Raw genomic sequence first — 17,722 nt, 5'->3', positions numbered from 1 at the left:
CAGAGACAGAACATCTGGTCTGGACCGGAGCCGCTGGATCTGATGAGGACCGGCCCGAGTCGGAGCGGGGCCTCCTGCTCAGGGCCGCCCCGCACACCTGCAGGCCCCGGGCCAAAAACATCACTTGGCCTTTGTGTTTTACCATGAAAAGATCAACACAGATCCAAAATATGAACAACATGGAAACTTCCATTTCACCCTCAGAACAAAACTCACATCTGTTCTTTTTATTTTTCATTTTCTGGGGATTTTTTTTAGAGGGGGGCAGTTTCAGGTCATTTCTTTCAAAATAAACTTATTTAGCCAATTTTCAGGTCATTTTCTTGTAACTTTTGACTAATTTCTTGATCATTTTCATGTCATTTCTTTCTAAATTGCGCATCGGCCTTTTTCTCATGTTCTTCAAACACATTCAAAGACATTGGTTCAGGACTCAAAGGGTTAACTGAACATTCACACAAAAAGAGGAGGAAATGAATCCAAAAGTCAGACTTTGTGTCTCTGTGGGAATCAAACCCAAACCTCCTTCCTCTGCTCGGCCCTCGCACAGATACGTCGTCTACATCGTGTCACAGGAAGCGTTGCAGAGCATGCTGGGTAATGACAGCAGGCGGAAACACAGCGGAGGGTAGGACAGACTCAGAGAGCGCTTCAGCTCTCACAATCAAGACAGAAACCAAAGTGGAACCAGGCAATGAAACTTTCTGAGAGACAAAAGTAAATTTAGGCCCTTGCTTTCCAAAACTATAGGACTTTTCCAGACGAGATTCAAAATATTTCATTCACTTTTAATCACAGATTCTTCCTCTAAACATGGATATACACCATCTGCAGCGCTCCTCATATTAAACCCATTTACAGAAAAGATGTTTGACATTTTTTCAGAGTATTTTGTCTAACTCAGATTCCATGTACTTCACAGTTTTTTAACCGATTTTATTGGTTAAACTGAATATTTTGGAGTTGGAAACTGTTTTTTTTCTTTGAGTCTGTCTGTCCTCGTAAAAGACTATAGATGCAGTTTAAGAAATACACAGAAATCTACAGGATTGTCAAATGTACATCAGTATAGTTACAACTTTACCAAGGATGGAGCCTAAAGCTTTCCACTCAGTTTGACAAAAGGTTTGACCTCAGCACAGAGCGAGGAGCCTCGGACTGATCACACAAGTCATCTGATCCCACATGAAATCTTAAAATTTCACTTTTTGCTTCATAATAATGAGGGGGGAAAAAAAACAAGTGCAATAGGGTCACGTGTCACCACTGCAGTTTGACGTTTGTTCCTGAATTTGAATTTGAATTTAAAAAAAATCTGGAAACAAACCAAAATGCACCAGAAACAAGTGAATCCATCTCACTCGGCTGGTGGATTTTTTTTTTTTCCACTGGGCGAACAGAAGCAGAGAGTTTAAGGTTCAGCGGACGGTCAGGAAGTGTGTGCTGGTGAAACGTCCGTCCCTGGTCAACACGTAAAGCTTTTCAACAGACGATCACACGCTGAGTTTCCCCTCTGGGTGAAGACAGCTGAGTGATAAAATAGGCTGAGATACAGGCGGAGCGGCGTACTGGTGTGTGTGGTTTCAGTGGCGTTCACACTGGCTGGACTGGGAGTACAAACTGGCTGATAACACAAGACTGACAGTTCCCTGTGAACCCTCAGAGAGACTGACAGAGGCAGGAGCGCAGAAATATTTGCTATCTTTGCATTTAAAATATTATATATATATTTATATATATTTGCATTTGCATCCTTTTGAATGTAGAGAAACATTTTGTTGAAAAGTGAATCCTCGCCTGGTGCAGCTGAAATCTTTTGCTGAGTTTCCATCGAGCTGCTGAGCGTCTCATAAAAACACACAGCACCTTCAGACTCGCTGCGGATGGTAAAGAGTTTTGATTTGGGTTTTTTTTTGTTTTGTTTTAATAAAACAGAGTGAGGAGAATTTCTCTCCTCCAGCTGTGTGTTGTGTTGTGTGTTGTTGTGTGTTGTGTTGTGTTGTGTTGTGTGTTGTTGTGTTGTTGTGTTGTTGCGTGTTGTGTTGTGTCTTTTATTCTTCAGCATTTCCATCCCCATCAGAACTCGTCACACAGCTTCTACACGCTGACAAGCAGCCGGACGGAAACTCAGCTGCTGCACCTGACGCCTTCCCTCCTGTTACCATGGTTACCACTGTGGCACTGACGTGGGAAGAAGCTCAGTTACCATGGTTACCACTGCAGTGCTACTATGGAAATGGAACGGAATAGAATCGAGTGGAACTGTGTTACCATGGTTACCACCTGTGGCACTGATGCAGGATGAAACTCTGTTACCATGGTTACCACTGCAGCGGCGCACCGATCCTACACACTCCTGTTACCATGGTTACTACTGTAGTACTGATATAGTATGTACGCTTGTTACCATGGTTACCACTGTGATGCTAATGTCTAATAGAAGACTGTTACAATGGAAACCATTGTAGTACTGCATCGATCCTATACACTCCTGTTACCATGGTTACCACTGTGGTGCTGATACATTTGATTTCCCAACTTCTTTTTTATTAAATAAAAACAAATCTTTTCTTGGCCGTGGCTTCTTTGTGTGTGTGTGTGTGTGTGTGTGTGTGTGTGTGTGTTCGTGTGTGTGTGTGTGTTTGTGTGTTTGTGCATATATGTACATGTATGGAGGCTTGTGTTAGCATATGTATGTATCATATTACTGTGTATATATACAATATGTATGATGTGATGTGTGTGTATGTGTGTGTGTGTGTGTGTGTGTGCGTGTGTGTGTGTGTGTGTGTCTGTGCGTGTGTGTTAGTTGGCCTCGCTGAAGTCTCGGCAGATGCCTCGGACCAGCAGCGGGGCGAGCTCGGCGAGGCCGGTGAACTCTCTGGTGAAGAAGGTGTGGGCGTCCTTGGGCTCCGATGACATCGCTTTGAGGTCATCCATAGGCGCCCAGGCCACGCCCACTGAGTAGATGGTGATGCCTAGAGATTGGCAGGCAGGGGAGGGGGGAGGAGTCAGAGCGAGGGGATGTAGACTTAAACTGGACACACTCTATAGCATCACACACACACACAAACACACACATACCTTGTCTCTGTGCGGCCAGCGAGGGCCCTCTGACGTCGTCGTATGATTGGCCGTCTGTCACCAGGATGAGGAAGTTGCGGCCTGGTCCCGCCCTCCTGAGTGCAAACAAATGAAAGAAGGTTTATTTTAGTGTTTTCTGCTCCTCTCCTCTCGGTTCAGGCTTGGAGCAGCAGATCGTTCGCAGTGGCAGCTGGGTTCCACCTTGGACTGCACCTCATGAACCTTGTTCAGCTCACGAGGAGTTTCCCATAACGTCTGAGCCAAAGACGTCTTTGAAAACGATCGTAGATGTACGAGTCCTCCTGAGTGTCTTCACAAAGCCAGACACATGCAGGAGCGTCCTCCAGGCACCACCGTGAACAGAGGGGATTTTTGTCGTAATGTGTATCTGTATGGGAGTGAGTTCTGATGTAATACACTGTATGGACTACAGTCCACCTCCACCTGCAGGAGCTTCTCTGAGCTCCATCCTGAACCCAGAGGCATTAATATGGAGTTGGTCCCTTTGCAGCAGAACAGCTTCCACTCTTCTGGGAGGCTTTCTGCCACATGTTGGAGTGTCTGTGGGAGTTTCTGCCAGATGTTGGAGTGTCTGTGGGAGTTTCTACCAGATGTTGGAGTGTCTGTGGGAGTTTCTGTGTCTGTGGGAGTTTGTGCCAGATGTTGGAGTGTCTGTGGGAGTTTCTACCAGATGTTGGAGTGTCTGTGGGAGTTTCTACCAGATGTTGGAATGTCTGTGGGAGTTTCTGCCAGATGTTGGAGTGTCTGTGGGAGTTTCTACCAGATGTTGGAGTGTGTCTGTGGGAGTTTCTGCCAGATGTTGGAGTGTCTGTGGGAGTTTTGAGCCTTTGTGAGCTCAGACTCTGATGTTGGACCAGAGGGCCCGGCTCCCAGTCTGCGTTCTAGATGATCCCAAAGGTGTTGGATGGGGTTGAGGTCGGGGCTCTGTGCGGGCCGCTCAACTTCTTCCACCCCAAACTCAGCCGGCCACGCCTTTATGGAGCTGCTCTGTGCACTGGGGCTCAGTCATGCTGGGACAGGAAAGGGCCTTCCTTCCCCAAACTGGTCCCACAGAGCTGGAAGCAGAGAATTGTCCAAAATGTGTCGGTGAGCTGAAGCGTTCAGATTTCCCTTCAGTGGAGCTGAGGGGCCGAGGCCGAGCCCAGAAACACCAGCCCACAGCGTGACCCCTCCTCCAGCAAACTGCACAGTCGGCACAATGTGCTCAGGCAGGGAACGTTCTCCTGGAGGCGGGGAACGTTCTCCTGGCGTTCCCCAAACCCAGACTCGTCCATCAGACCACCACATGGAGACGCCTGATTGGTCGCTCTGCAGAACACGTTTCCGCCGCTCTAGAGTCTGCCACTTGTGTGTAGGTGTGTGTGTGTGTGTGTGTGTGTGTGTGTGTGTTGACACAAAAACAGAAGTTATTGAAATAGTTTGAGATTTGCAAGAGTTGTTTGCTTTTGCGAGAGTGTCGAAGTTTGCAAAAAAAGATAGAGCCTAAGCAATCAGAAAATAACCAGGCCAGATCTCTTTGGGGACAAACACACACACACACACACGTGTCATGGCTCAGGTGGGCGTGGTTACCTGAAGAGGTTCTCAGCGGTGTAGGTGATGGCGTCGCCGGTCGCCGTTCCTCCGCTCATGTAGGGAATCCTCCTCAGAGCGTTGAGCGCCGCCTCTTTGCTCGGGTGATCGAACAGCCCGAACTCCATCCGCTGGTCGTAGGTGAACTGAACCGCACCTGAGAACCAGGTGAACGAGGACCCCAGTCACATAACCGATCAACCAGACACACCATCCACTCAATCAATCAATCAATCAATCAATCAATCCATTCATTATCCGACCCAACAGACCAATCAAAGCCAGCCAAACCATGTGATCATCCAACCAATAGAGGCACCAATCAAATGAGCTAAGCAAAATTTTAAAAAAGTCAGTCAATCAGTTTGCAGCCAATCAGTGAGCTCCGTCCCGATCAGCTGACCGATTCGAGATCCCACTTCTGAGATGTCGAAGCTCTGAGAGATGGCAGCCAGGAACTCCAAGACTAGCCGGAAGTTTGCATCGCCGACGCTGGACGAGCCGTCGATCAGGAAGCCGATGTTGACCGAGTTGTAGCAGGTCTTACCTACACACACACACACACACACACACACACACACACACACACACACACACACAGATCCATGAGCTACTGTGATGTTTGTGTGATAAGTGAATGTTAGCTTCTGAGCTCATTAGCTAACGCTAGCTAAATGAGACAGATTGTTTACAGTGAGATTAAGATTAGGATTAGGTTACAGACAGACAGAGAGAGAGACAGGTGTCACAGAGAGACAGAGAGAGAGAGAGAGAGAGAGAGAGAGAGAGAGAGAGAGAGAGACGGGTGTCAGAGAGACAGACAGGTGTCACAGACAGACAGGTGTCACAGACAGACAGACAGACAGACAGACAGGTGTAAGGGAGACAGACAGAAAGGTGTCAGGCAGACAGACAGACTGACAGACAGACAGGTGTCAGGCAGACAGACAGACAGACAGGTGTCAAGCAGACAGACAGACAGACAGACAGACAGACAGGTGTAAGGGAGACAGACAGAAAGGTGTCAGGCAGACAGACAGACTGACAGACAGACAAGTGTCAAAGACAGACAGACAGACAGGTGTCAGGCAGACAGACAGACAGACAGACAGGCAGGTGTAAGGGAGACAGACAGAAAGGTGTCAGGCAGACAGACAGACTGACAGACAGACAGGTGTCAGGCAGACAGACAGACAGACAGACAAACAGGCAGACAGACAGACAGACAGACAGACAGACAGGTGTCAGGCAGACAGACAGACAGACAGACAAACAGGCAGACAGACAGACAGACAGACAGACATGTGTCAGACAGACAGGTGTCAGACAGACAGGTGTCTTACTGCACATGAGGCCCTCCATGGAGCAGAGTCTCTGGGTCAGGGGCTTGACGTGCTTGGTGCTGCTGAACCAGCTGGGGATGCTGTAGGTGAAGTGCCCGTTATCTTTACACACCGCCTGGGGAGGGGAGGGGGCAGTCTGAGGGGGGGTTTGATTTACCTGGCCTGGAGTGCCAGAGGGGTGGAGCCCCTCGTGTCAGAAAACAACAGACTAAACCGACTTTCTCATTTTTCTTGTGATCCTTTTTCTGTCACTCATAACAAACTCCACCCATCTGGCAGCACAGAGACGTAAAACAAGCGCAACACATCTGCAGCTCTGCAGCTGTGCCACAGATTCCCAGCTGAGATATAAATCACAGGAGTTCAAACAAACTCACCTCCAAAACATTAAAGAATCACTTTATAGAAGAAAAATCATAATTAAAGCCGGAGTTCATCACTAAATATCCACAAACACAGTGAGAGTCTAAAATCAATAAACAGAAACTGAAATGAATGAATGAATGAATGAATGAATGTCAACATTAACATGAGGGTCAGTGCAAATCTAAATGGAAGAGGATGTGAAGGTGAGCGTTTGGTCGCAGGGCGGCTACCTTCTTCATGAAGTCGGGGTCCCGCACGGCGCCGAGCTCCTCGGGCGTCGCCTTGGCGATGGACACCATGAACACGTTGATGCCGGACTCCCTGGCGAGCGTGGACGCCGTCTCCAGGTCGTCAGACGGCCAGCCGTCCACCAGCACCACCATCACCCGTGGGTAGCCCCGCCTCCCACCGCGCTCCGGCCCAAAGAAGCTCTCAGCCGTGTGCATTATGGCCTTACCTGTCCAATTAGTGTTCAGGTGAGTAATCTGTCAACTAGCTGTCTATTAGCCAATCACAAAACCAATTAACCAATCAGCCAATTAACCAATGACGAGGATCTTTAGTAGATGAGACACAGAGAGCAGAGACCGATCAGTCAGTCAGTTTGTGTGTGTGTGTGTGTGTGTGTGTGTGTGTGTGTGTGTGTGTTACCTGTGTTAGTTTCTCCTCCCAGGAAAGGCATCTCCTTGATGGCTAACAGCATGTCTTTGGGCTGAGTGAAGTTATTCAGGTAGAACTCTATCTTGGGAGAGCCACTGCACACACACACACACACACACACACACACACACACACACACACACACGCACACACACACTGTCAACACCACAGATGATTCAAAACCAGAAACACTTTGACAGGAATAAACAGATGAAGAAGAACTAAAGACCTTCACACACATGCGCGCGCACACACACACACACACACACCTTATACACACAATACACTCACAAAGTTATGAGAAAAAAAATTATAAAATCAAATTTATGTTTATGGTATTGGTTGGTCGTCCCTTTGTAATGTGTGTGTAATCCTCATGGCTGTACAGAAAGTGAAAACAATTATCTATCCATCTATCTATCTATCTATCTATCTATCTTTAGTTTTGGAAATCCTGCTGATTTTAGCCCAGAATCACAGTATCATTATAACTAATTTAACTAATTTAATATCATAAACTAAAGATATTTTCTCTGTAATTTCAGGTTATTAGTTCATGTTCATTCTTTTGTTAGTTTTCATTGAGGATAATAACCTTGTTCAGTACCCAGACATCCTGCAACATGACCTGGCCTCCGTGTGTGTGTGTGTGCGTGTGTGTGTGTTGCACCTGGCCTGCACCACGCCCATGCGCGGCCCCGTCGGTCCGAGCTTCATCGAGGTGACCAGCCGCGACACAAAGCCCTTCTGCAGGTTGAAGCGCCGCTTCCCGATGTTGTTACTGCCGTCCAACAGCAGAGCAAAGTCCATCTTACACTCTGCACACACACACACACACACACACACACACACACACACACACACAAGAGCCCAGTGTTTATTCTCTGAGTTAAACCTCAGCTGAAGGTTTCTCAGTTTGCCTCATAACGTATCAACACTGAATTGATTTTGAATTGAAAATCAGAATCAGAATCAGAAATCAGAATCACTTTACTGATCCCCAAGAGGAAAACTCAGATAATCTCATTTACCCAGAATCCCCTTCTCTGAAGTAGATTTGTTTTTACAGACAAATGCTTTGTTTTTGTTTTTTTATTCTGAAGCTATAACTAATAATTCAATTTAATTTATGTTGTAATTCATGATTTCCACTCAATTCTTTAATATAATAATGTAAATATTGCTAAATTAATCACAGTGAGTTCTGTCTGAATCATTTCATTCAGGTGTTTTTAAGTGAAGCAATAAATGACATGTAACCAAAAAAAAAGGAAAAGTTTTATTCAAATTTATCACACACACACACACACACACACACACACACACACACACACACACACACACACACACACACACACACACACACACACAGAGTACCTTTACTTGCCACTGGCAGAGCTTTTTTCACTGATGGCTTCTTCAGTGGTTTCTTTGCTGCAACAGAACACACACACACACACACACACACACACACACACACACTGCGGTCAGCTGAGGTAAAGAGGCGGCCTGGTGAAACCATCATGCTGCTGTTGTGTTTGGTTTAAAGACAAAAAGCCGCACCGACTCTCTGACAGCCACAGCTGCTGCCCACACTCAGAAAAATAAAAGTTCTTAAAAGGTTCTTCAAATTGCTCTGTGGAACCATCAGCAGCTGAAGAACCTCTTTATTTAGGGGCTGGTTCTCCACACACTCTCTGTGGTTCTTTAAAGTGCTAAAGGTTCTTCATGTTTATTGGAGTTATTTGGTGGCGGCAGCAGCTAACAATTCTTTTCCTTGTGGATTAATGTGCAGATTATTTCCTCAGTGAATGGATTAATGTCTCGCTCTATAAACCATCAGAAAACATTTTTAATAGCTCGTCTGGAACCCAGTGAAGGAACAAGCAAGTGGAGAACCGGCCAACATGTTCATGTTGGTTTTCAACATGCACACAGTCAGCTGATTTAAAACGCTCAGAGAAGCTTTTATTCTGAAAAATTACTGAAGAGAAAAGGTTCTGGTTCCAAAAGGAACCATTTTTTGATGGTTCTTGGAGGCACCTTTGGAGGGTCTTTAATGAACCATCTACAGAAATGGTTTCTAAAGAACCTCTTGCTAAAAGGCTCTGTGTGGTTCTTCTGTGCCATCACTCCAAAGAACCATTTCTGGTTCCAGCTGGCACCTTTATTTGCCTGTGTGCACACCTGAACCTTCCTCTCTAAACACTTACATAAAAGCTCTGAATGGGCCTTTAAAGCAGGAAGCAACAAACTGATTCAGCTGCAGTTTCACCTGGAAGGAGTCCCACACGGAACATGACTGGGCCCACTTCACACTGAGCTAATTCACTAATCCCATTCTGTTCCGTTCCATTCTGCTCTGTTCTGTTCTGTTCTGTTCTGTTCCGTTCTGTTGAGATTGAAGAGTGCTCAGTATCAAGCTCAGTTTCTTCATTGTTGTCACTTTTTCTTGTCTCTCTTCACATTTTCTCTCTGTTGTTTGTTTTTTCCTCTTCATCTCCCTTCTCCGTCTCTCTCTCTCTCTCCCTCTCTCTCTCTCCGTTTGTCTCTGTTCTCCAAACTGCGGCCGCTGTGTGCGACCAGCAGGGGGCAACGTTACACTGTAGATAACACTGTAATGTGGTTGAGGTGTATTGAGCAGAGATGGCTTGTGTATCTGTATGCGACGCTCTGACCTGATGTTGTGGCAGCCCGTGTCGTTGCCATGGTAACTGTAAACCAGAGACCGTTCACAGGCCTGCAGAATTAGAAATACTTTATTGATCCCTGAGGCGAAATCAGGTCAGTTGCAGTTACTCAAAAAATAAGCTAAAGTTAAATTAGAAATAATACAAAAGAAGTAAGAAATATTAATATACTGTATTTGCATTAGAAATGTATCAAAAAAAAGGATATGTGGCATGTATAAATATGTAAATTAATCCTACTTGTGCATTAATCTGAGTTGTAGAAAAGTATGTGCATTATGTATAAATATGAGCATTAAAAATTTGTAAAACAAAAAAAAACTATATGCTCTCTATATGCTCTCTGTTCTCAGTAATGGTCCTCTCTGAAATCTTTCCCAGTCCAGTTGGTCCTGACCAGTTGAGCCTCCTGCGGTCAGAGGGTCAGTCCAGTTGGTCCTGACCAGTTGAGCCTCCTGTGGTCAGAGGGTCAGTTCAGCTCCATCAGTGTGAACCAACAACCTGATGCTGAGCAGATTCTCTTGTTTGTGTTTCTGCTTCTTCTTCTCTTCTTCCGCCTTGTTTCCAGCTTCAACCACTGATCCACTTTCTGGATTTATTTGGTCTCATCTTCCCGCTCAGAGCGAACAAACGTCCTCACTAGACAACCACGGCAGCAGATTGAAACCACAAACACACACATCTGACACCTTCAGGAACCCAGAGGGAGAACTGAAGATTACATATAATTTATCAAACTTACACTTCTACATGATATAAGAATAATTGTTGTAGGAATTATGACTGAAATTATGTTTTTTAAAAAAAATCTCATGTACCCCCCTGCAGTACTCCAACATACAACTAGGGGGACACGGACCCCCATTTGAGAACCACTGTAATGCAGTATTGCAAGTACCTGGCTTGACAGGTGGCAGTGCTGTGGTGCTGGAGTCACTGGTCAGCTCCATTGGGACATTATTAGGCTCTGGTAACACACATACACACACACACACACACACACACACATACACACAAGAGGAAGAATAAAAACTGTTTTAGTGGAGAATCTGCTGAACAGCACAACAGTGTATTTGGGCCACTGGAGGGAGAAAGTGGTAAATTTACAAGTAAAAGCTCACAAATTTCTGAGAAAAAAAAAATGAAGATTATAAGGTCACAAATTTGGAAAAAAACCCAAAAAAAAAACAGTGAAACTAATTGTCCTCCTCCTGTGGGATTCAGTCAGAAGGAAATCCTGCTGGTTTGAGTCCAGAACCCCAATCTCCTCCTCAGCATCTGGACTCTGAAGAGACGTTGCTGTGACTTGGGCCGATTCAGAAGAAAACAATCTGCTGATTCTGGGCTCAGATCAGCAGGATCTCCTTGTTCCTGAATCCCATGTCAGAGTAGAATCTGCTGAGGGGATCAGCTGCAGGCCTGAGATGTGGCCAGCAGGGGGCAGCACACGTGGAGCCATGGACAAAACAAACAAAAAAAATTATATGTATGCATATTTTTATAAATTTGTGATGTTACAATCTCTGATTTTTTTTTTCTCAGAATATTATCCCCTCCCTCACCCAGCGGCATAACTTTTCTCCCCACATTGGCCCTGATGTGCCGTCATAAAAGAGTGACAGCAGCAGAGTCTACAACACTGAAAGTAATGTTCAGTGAAACAGCGCCACCTACGGGTGAGGCTGAAGGAGGCGGGCCAGCGGGACAGGGCCTGCGACTGGATGCCGTGCGAGTAGGAGCCGATGTAGTTGTAGCGTCCGTGCAGCCTGTGGACCCTGACGGGGCCCCCGGCGGGGCCGATGACCCCCCTGCAGGACGGAGACACAGCGCAGCTTCACACACTCTGTTTTACTGTTTTACTGTAACATCGTGCTCTGCTGTCACTGCACCAAACACACTTAATGCAGCTTTGCTTTTTTCATTAGCTTTTTGATTTGATTTTTGATTTTTGTTTTCAGTCCGGTTTAGTGTCAGTTGAGTCTCCAGAGTGGGTTCTCTGGTCCCAGTTGACTTTTTCTTGTGTGAAAATGTTGAGTTGGAGTTGAGTTGTTCTTGCTGTCAGTGTCAGTGGGAGTTCGTTGTTTTATTCTAATCTGGCCACTGTTTGTCAGAACAGGTATTTTCAATAAACATCAGCACCAACACACACTCACACACACATCTGACCCAGCTGACAGATACAGCTCCCCTTCACATTCACAACACCTAATCTCTGCAGGTGATGTGTGACCAAGAGAGAGAGCAGAGAAAACGGCTTTCATCGGATGTGTTTTGGTTCATATTTCAGCAGCATGGACGGAGAGCGGAGGGCTGATTATCATTAGTCATTTGTTTAAACTCCAAATAAATCACAGGCTAATTTCTGGCAGGTAACCAACTGCTGTTCAAAACACAGCAAAACTAAAAGGCAAATGTGGCACAAAATAAGCAAACTTATTGTAGTTTCAAAGCACTAAGGCTGTCACTCCTCAGTAAAATGTTTGAATTCATTTTTTCCCTACAGTCACAGACATGATTTGTACTGCAGGCTGTTCAGCTCTGACCTAAAGCAGCTGGAGACAAATCTCAGAGACTAATGAACCTGAATGAGAGCAGGTTGTGTGCAGAAACCTGATTCCAGGTGTGGCAGCTGCCAGACATAATTGACGCCTGTGAGTGAAACTGAGTAAAAGTCAGCTGGAACCAGCAAACCTGCTCTGAGCACTAAACTCAAATTAAACTGAATTCACAACAAAACTTGAAAACAAAATTAAAAAACACTGATGAAAAATAGAAAATACAAAACTGCAATAACTGTGGAAGTGACAAGTGAAGGCAAAGCTCATGGGTGAGGGGAGGAGTTGATGTGGTCTGTCGGGCCCTTCGGGGCCCCACGACCCCACCGGCCCCCTGCAGAGGAGAGTCAGGGTCATTCAGGGTTAATCCTTCATTCCTGCACATTCCTTCGTGGTGTCGGTGTTTTGCAGCAGTTCAGCAGACAGCCGGACTCTCTGCTCATTACTGTGTGCTGCCTGGAAAACTACAGAGTGGGCTGCTGTGACCCGTGTGCTTCTGACTCCGCCCCTGACTCCGCCCCTGACCCCCACACCCCCAGAGCAGCTTTTTTTGTCTCTGCTGGTAAAGACAGAGAAGAGGCTAGGAAACGTGCACTTACCCGTGCACGGCGGCTCCGCAGACGGAGGAGACGGAGGCGTAGACGCTGGTGCCGAACACCGACACTCGCCACTGGGTGCAGTCCGGCGGGCACAAAACCACCTGACCATCCTCCAGCAGGTCGGCGGCACGGGTCCCGCAGGTCACCGGGTACGCCACTGAAACAAACAAATAACACAGAGAGGAGGTGTTTAAACAGAGAGAAAGGTTCACATGTTGGTGCGCTCCAATCCCAGCAGAGCTCACAGCTCTGGTTTAGAATCTGGAATAAAGGGCACAGCAGGAAGTGGGCGTGGCCATGTGGCAACCATCTTATTGGCAGCCTCACGCCGAGTCAGAGGACACCCCACATGGCCTCCTTTGGAGAAACTGAAAAAAAAAAAAAAAAAAGTGGGCGTGGCCTAGGAAGAAGCGGGCGTGGTTTAAGTAGTTAGAAGTTTATATGTGTTTCCTCAGACTGGGGTAACAGCACAACCTAAAATGTTGTGCTGTTATGCTAATGACTTTGTGTGTTAGGCCCCGCCCCCTTTTGACTGAATGGCCTGAAAAGTGAATTAGGTCTAAGCCACGCCCACTGCCGCAGCAAGCAGTTTAAATTGTTTTCATGTGTCGACTCTGAGTCTTTATCTCACGTTTGAAAGAAAACTTTGCACATTTTTCAAAAGATCAACTGATTAACTGATCATTATAATTCATCATTATTACTGATTAATCAACTTCCATTTGTGTGTGTGGGGGGGTGTGTGTTTTAATCCTCGGAAACTAAAGTAGCCCATTACAATTTTCTGAATATTTTGAACATTGCCTGATATTCAGATATTTGTTTTCTTATCTTTTTTTCATTCAGTATGCTAATGAAATATTTTAGCAACTTTTCTAATACACCTCTATTACTGTGACAAAAAGAAAAACTGAGCATTACAGGCAGCAGTTGGATTGGTATGGGGGGTGGGGGTGGGGGTGGGGGGGGGTGGGGGGGTAGCAAAGGGGCTGATGGGAAATGTGGTCTTAATGTGGAGGGACGCCAGTAAAGCTGCAGTGACCGCCTCCGCGACCAAAGCACATCTATTAATTTGACAGTGATTTACTGACAGTTATAAACGATACAGCGAGGGCCTTTAAAGAGACGAAAGTGACTCATATTCAGTAACAAAACCTGTAAAAGTCAAAAAGATTAATGACACAACATAAAAAGGGGGCGTTCAATTCCACGACTCTCCTCAGGATGAAAGAAGCTCCTCATCTGTTCAGTCGATTCGGACAGACGGGGAGCTCAGTTTGAAATTTCAGACGTAAAAATGATTCAAGCTCAATATAAACACAGAGCGGGGGGGGAATGAAGTTTGAAAGACAAACAGCAGAGAAAAAATATATTATTCCTAGTTCACTTGTTTGTTTTTATGTTTTTTTTCCTTCTCTCGAAATGTATTTATTGCTCAGGTATAAGCCACAAAATAAGCGAATACTTTGGGTATTGTAATGTTAAATCAGTGGGGATCCGCATGGTGTCGTACATGATATGTGCTGCTCATGTTTATGGAAGCCTCTCATGACAATTATTATCAACAAGGCAGAAGAATGACATCATAGGATTTAGAGCAGATTTGAAAAGAATATACTGTAGGTCAAAACAAGTGCAACTGTTTGTACGTCTACAAGTTGTCTGTTCTTTGTATTGTGGATGTTTACTAAAAATTAATTCAATCAAAATAAATAAAACTGCAGAGAAATAATCAATGAAGCTGAAACATCAGTCACACCTGGAGGAGAGGGAGAGAGAGAGAGAGAGAGAGAGAGAGAGGGGTGAGAGACCCTGCAGATGAACAGAGAAACTCCTTCATCGCTGTCAAACTCACCTCATCCTGTCACCTCAGACATCAGATTCGACCACGACACTCTCCGTGATGATTACCTTTTTTTTGTTTAACCGGGGAGGAAACTGAAAATAAGAAAATACAAAGCACTTCCTGTGGCTGCTGCCCTCGTCACTCTCACTGTGAGGAAGCTCCTCCTCCTCTTCCTCCTCCTCCTCCTCCTCAGTGGGAGCTCAGGCTGAAGATGAGGAGCATTCAGCTGCAGTTTGTGGATTTTGCGTCATGAGAAACATCCGGATGGAAACCAGATTCTGCAACGTGAGCTCACTGGTTATACTCAGCTTCCCAGAATGCACTGCGTCTCTTCAGCCCGTGCGGTGGCGGGCGGTTGTGATGGTGGCGGCGGTGGCGTACAGATGTGTGGTTCCTCAGCGCTGCATCACAGCTGTGATGCTGTGAACTGAATGTTAAGTTTCAGAATTTTTTATTTAATGTTTAATTTTAAGATTTCGTTTTTTTTTTGTTGTTGTTGTTGCATATCTGACAGCTGTTTTTGTTTTCATTGGAGGTTACCAGTTAGTTAATTCAATAATTAGTTACTTAGTTATTTACTTACTTGGTTAGTTAGTTAGATAATTAATTAGTTAGTTAGTTAGATCGTTAGTAAGTTAGTTAGTTAGTTAGTTACTTAGGTAGGTAGGTTGTTAATTTGATCATTAATTAGTTATTTAATTAGTTACATAGCTCATTAGTTAGATAATTAATCAGTTAGTTCATTAGTCAGATAATTTATTAGTTAGTTAGTTAGTTCATTAGTAAGTTAGTTAGTTACTTAGGTAGGTAGGTAGTTAATTTGATCATTAATTAGTTATTTAATTAGTTACGTAGCTCATTAGTTAGATAATTAATCAGTTAGTTCATTAGGCAGATAATTTATTAGTTAGTTAGTTAGTCAGATAATTAATTAGTTAGTTGGGTAGGTAGGTAGTTAGTTTGATCATTAATTAGTTATTTAATTAATTAGTTATTTAGTTTGTTAGTTCATTAGTCAGATAATGAATCAGTTAGTTAGTTAGTTGACCTCTGCGAGGCCCTGGAAATTAAACTATTCATTGTTTTGCTGAGGACCCCCTGGACGCCTTTTAACAGACCCCTGGAGGTCCCCCGACCCCACTTTGAAAACCACTGGCTTGAAAAATCTCTGTTACAGCATAAAACCTTTCAGAAAAGTAAGACCGTGGCTTTCAAATGGATAATAAACTTAAATAAAGATGTTAAATGAATAACAATAATGCTAATACCACCACTACTTCTACTGCTACTACGAGCAGTGATAATAATATTTATAATCTGGATTATAGTTTATTGTCAGTGTACAACAAAGGCCACTGTTCACAGCAGCAGGTTATTTGTGGCCTGGAGGAAAGGCTCTCTCTCATTACACAACACATCCTGGATCAGTAATGTAATACAGCCGCGAGGCCGCACACACACACGGAGCTTCTGTTCACTCTGTGACACCGAAATCCCGACGCCGCATTCCTCCGCCGGCGGCGCTCAGCGAGGACCAGCCTCCTCCGGCCTGCATGCAGCCAGCTTTCAGCCTCAGCCACGCTTCACCTGACCAGGAGAGTCCGTCAGGCAGCACACACACCCTCATCCACACAAGTCTTTCTTTCTTTTTTTTTTTTTTTATATTCAGTCTTATATTCAGTGTGCAAATCTGCCAGTGGGACGAGATACATCCCACTTGTTTCCAGTGCAGATTTTTAGGATTTGTTTTCTGGGTTCAGGTGTGAATGTGCTGAAAAATGACTCCTGATGTAAAATTCTGGAAACAAGTTGATCAGCGGTGGAAACAAGTGGGATTATCTCATCCCACCGGCAGATATAAAGCCATGAATATTAGCTCTGAACTATATATTTGCACACATGCACTTTATCCGGTCTATAAGCTTTCTCAATTCAGATTCAGACTTGCCCTACTGTTATTCATGTTGCACTGTTTGGATTTTTTTTTTTTTTTATGTTGCTGCTACTGTGCCTTTCTACTTTTTAATTTATAACTTTGTTTTTAGTTTAGTTTTTCACATGCCCCTATTTATATACATATACTTTTCCTTTTATGAAGATAATGTTTATTTATATCTTAAATGTTTATTGTCTGTACCGAGGGTCTGAGAGAAATGCATCCTCTGTATGTCCTGTACATACTGTAGAATTGACAATAAAGCTGACTTTGACTTTGACTTGATGTTGGAAGAGAAAACAAGATTTTGAACTCTGAAGATGAGACTGAATGACTTGACGTTTTGCAGCGTGGGTCATGTACGGATGTCAACATTGGTCTGGCTTTCAGACTGATAATACTTTACAGATTGAAGTTGCCATGTTTTGCACCAGTTTCTTTACATTTGACCATTTTCACGACAATTGTGCTGGGATTATTTCATCCCACTGGTGGATTTTTTGACCTTGCTGGAAGAAAAATGAAGAAAAAAGATTTGACCTTTGAGGACGAGGCTGAAGGACTTGGTAACATGCAGATTGTCAGGAGTTTCGCTCATAATGTCCTGTAAAGAAACCTAAATATTCATCTGTTTAATATCCACTACATGGCGGTAAAAAAAAAAAAAAAAAAAAAAAAAAAAAAACGGATAAAGAAGGAAGTGACAGGCTGTCAGCGAGCAGCACGCCGGCCCTGTTGCTGTTGGCGAGTGGAAAAATGGAGTTGTCACTGTTTTGGTTGGGTTTCATATCTCACATAACAGCTGAGAGCCCTGCCAGTCTGTCTGATGCTAACAGGCTCATATCTGATATATGACACTGTACATTTTAAAGGACAAGTTCGCTATTTTCAAACCTGTTTCTGACAGATTATCTAGCATCCTCATCATCGCAGGGAGCATCATTTCCCCGGTCGAACACATGAACTTTCCTGCGTGCCGTCGTGACGCTGCGGCGACGCAAAACGTGACACTGACACGCTGCCCTCTGGAGGCGCGGCGGGGCTGTTACA

At 44.7% G+C, this 17,722-nt stretch overlaps 1 protein-coding gene across 1 annotated transcript in view; it reads right to left on the bottom strand.

The window, feature by feature from the left end:
• Positions 1–2,805: 2,805 nt before the first annotated feature.
• The window catches only part of coch (coagulation factor C homolog, cochlin (Limulus polyphemus)), a 16,288-nt gene continuing 1,371 nt past the window's right edge, over positions 2,806–17,722 (bottom strand). Inside the window, exons 3-15 of the mRNA XM_030044833.1 lie at positions 12,891–13,047; positions 11,411–11,544; positions 10,635–10,703; positions 8,424–8,480; positions 7,717–7,864; positions 7,038–7,141; positions 6,617–6,843; positions 6,021–6,135; positions 5,081–5,224; positions 4,678–4,834; positions 3,286–3,291; positions 3,085–3,179; positions 2,806–2,978 (exon numbers count right to left, since the gene is read on the bottom strand). Coding sequence (XP_029900693.1) covers positions 2,806–2,978; positions 3,085–3,179; positions 3,286–3,291; positions 4,678–4,834; positions 5,081–5,224; positions 6,021–6,135; positions 6,617–6,843; positions 7,038–7,141; positions 7,717–7,864; positions 8,424–8,480; positions 10,635–10,703; positions 11,411–11,544; positions 12,891–13,047 — 1,586 coding nt within the window. The remainder of the gene's footprint in view (positions 2,979–3,084; positions 3,180–3,285; positions 3,292–4,677; positions 4,835–5,080; positions 5,225–6,020; positions 6,136–6,616; positions 6,844–7,037; positions 7,142–7,716; positions 7,865–8,423; positions 8,481–10,634; positions 10,704–11,410; positions 11,545–12,890; positions 13,048–17,722) is intronic.

The sequence above is a fragment of the Myripristis murdjan genome, chromosome 22 (genome assembly GCF_902150065.1).
Source record: "Myripristis murdjan chromosome 22, fMyrMur1.1, whole genome shotgun sequence".
Classification (NCBI taxonomy): domain Eukaryota; kingdom Metazoa; phylum Chordata; class Actinopteri; order Holocentriformes; family Holocentridae; genus Myripristis; species Myripristis murdjan.
This window is presented reverse-complemented; position numbering and strand designations above follow the sequence as displayed.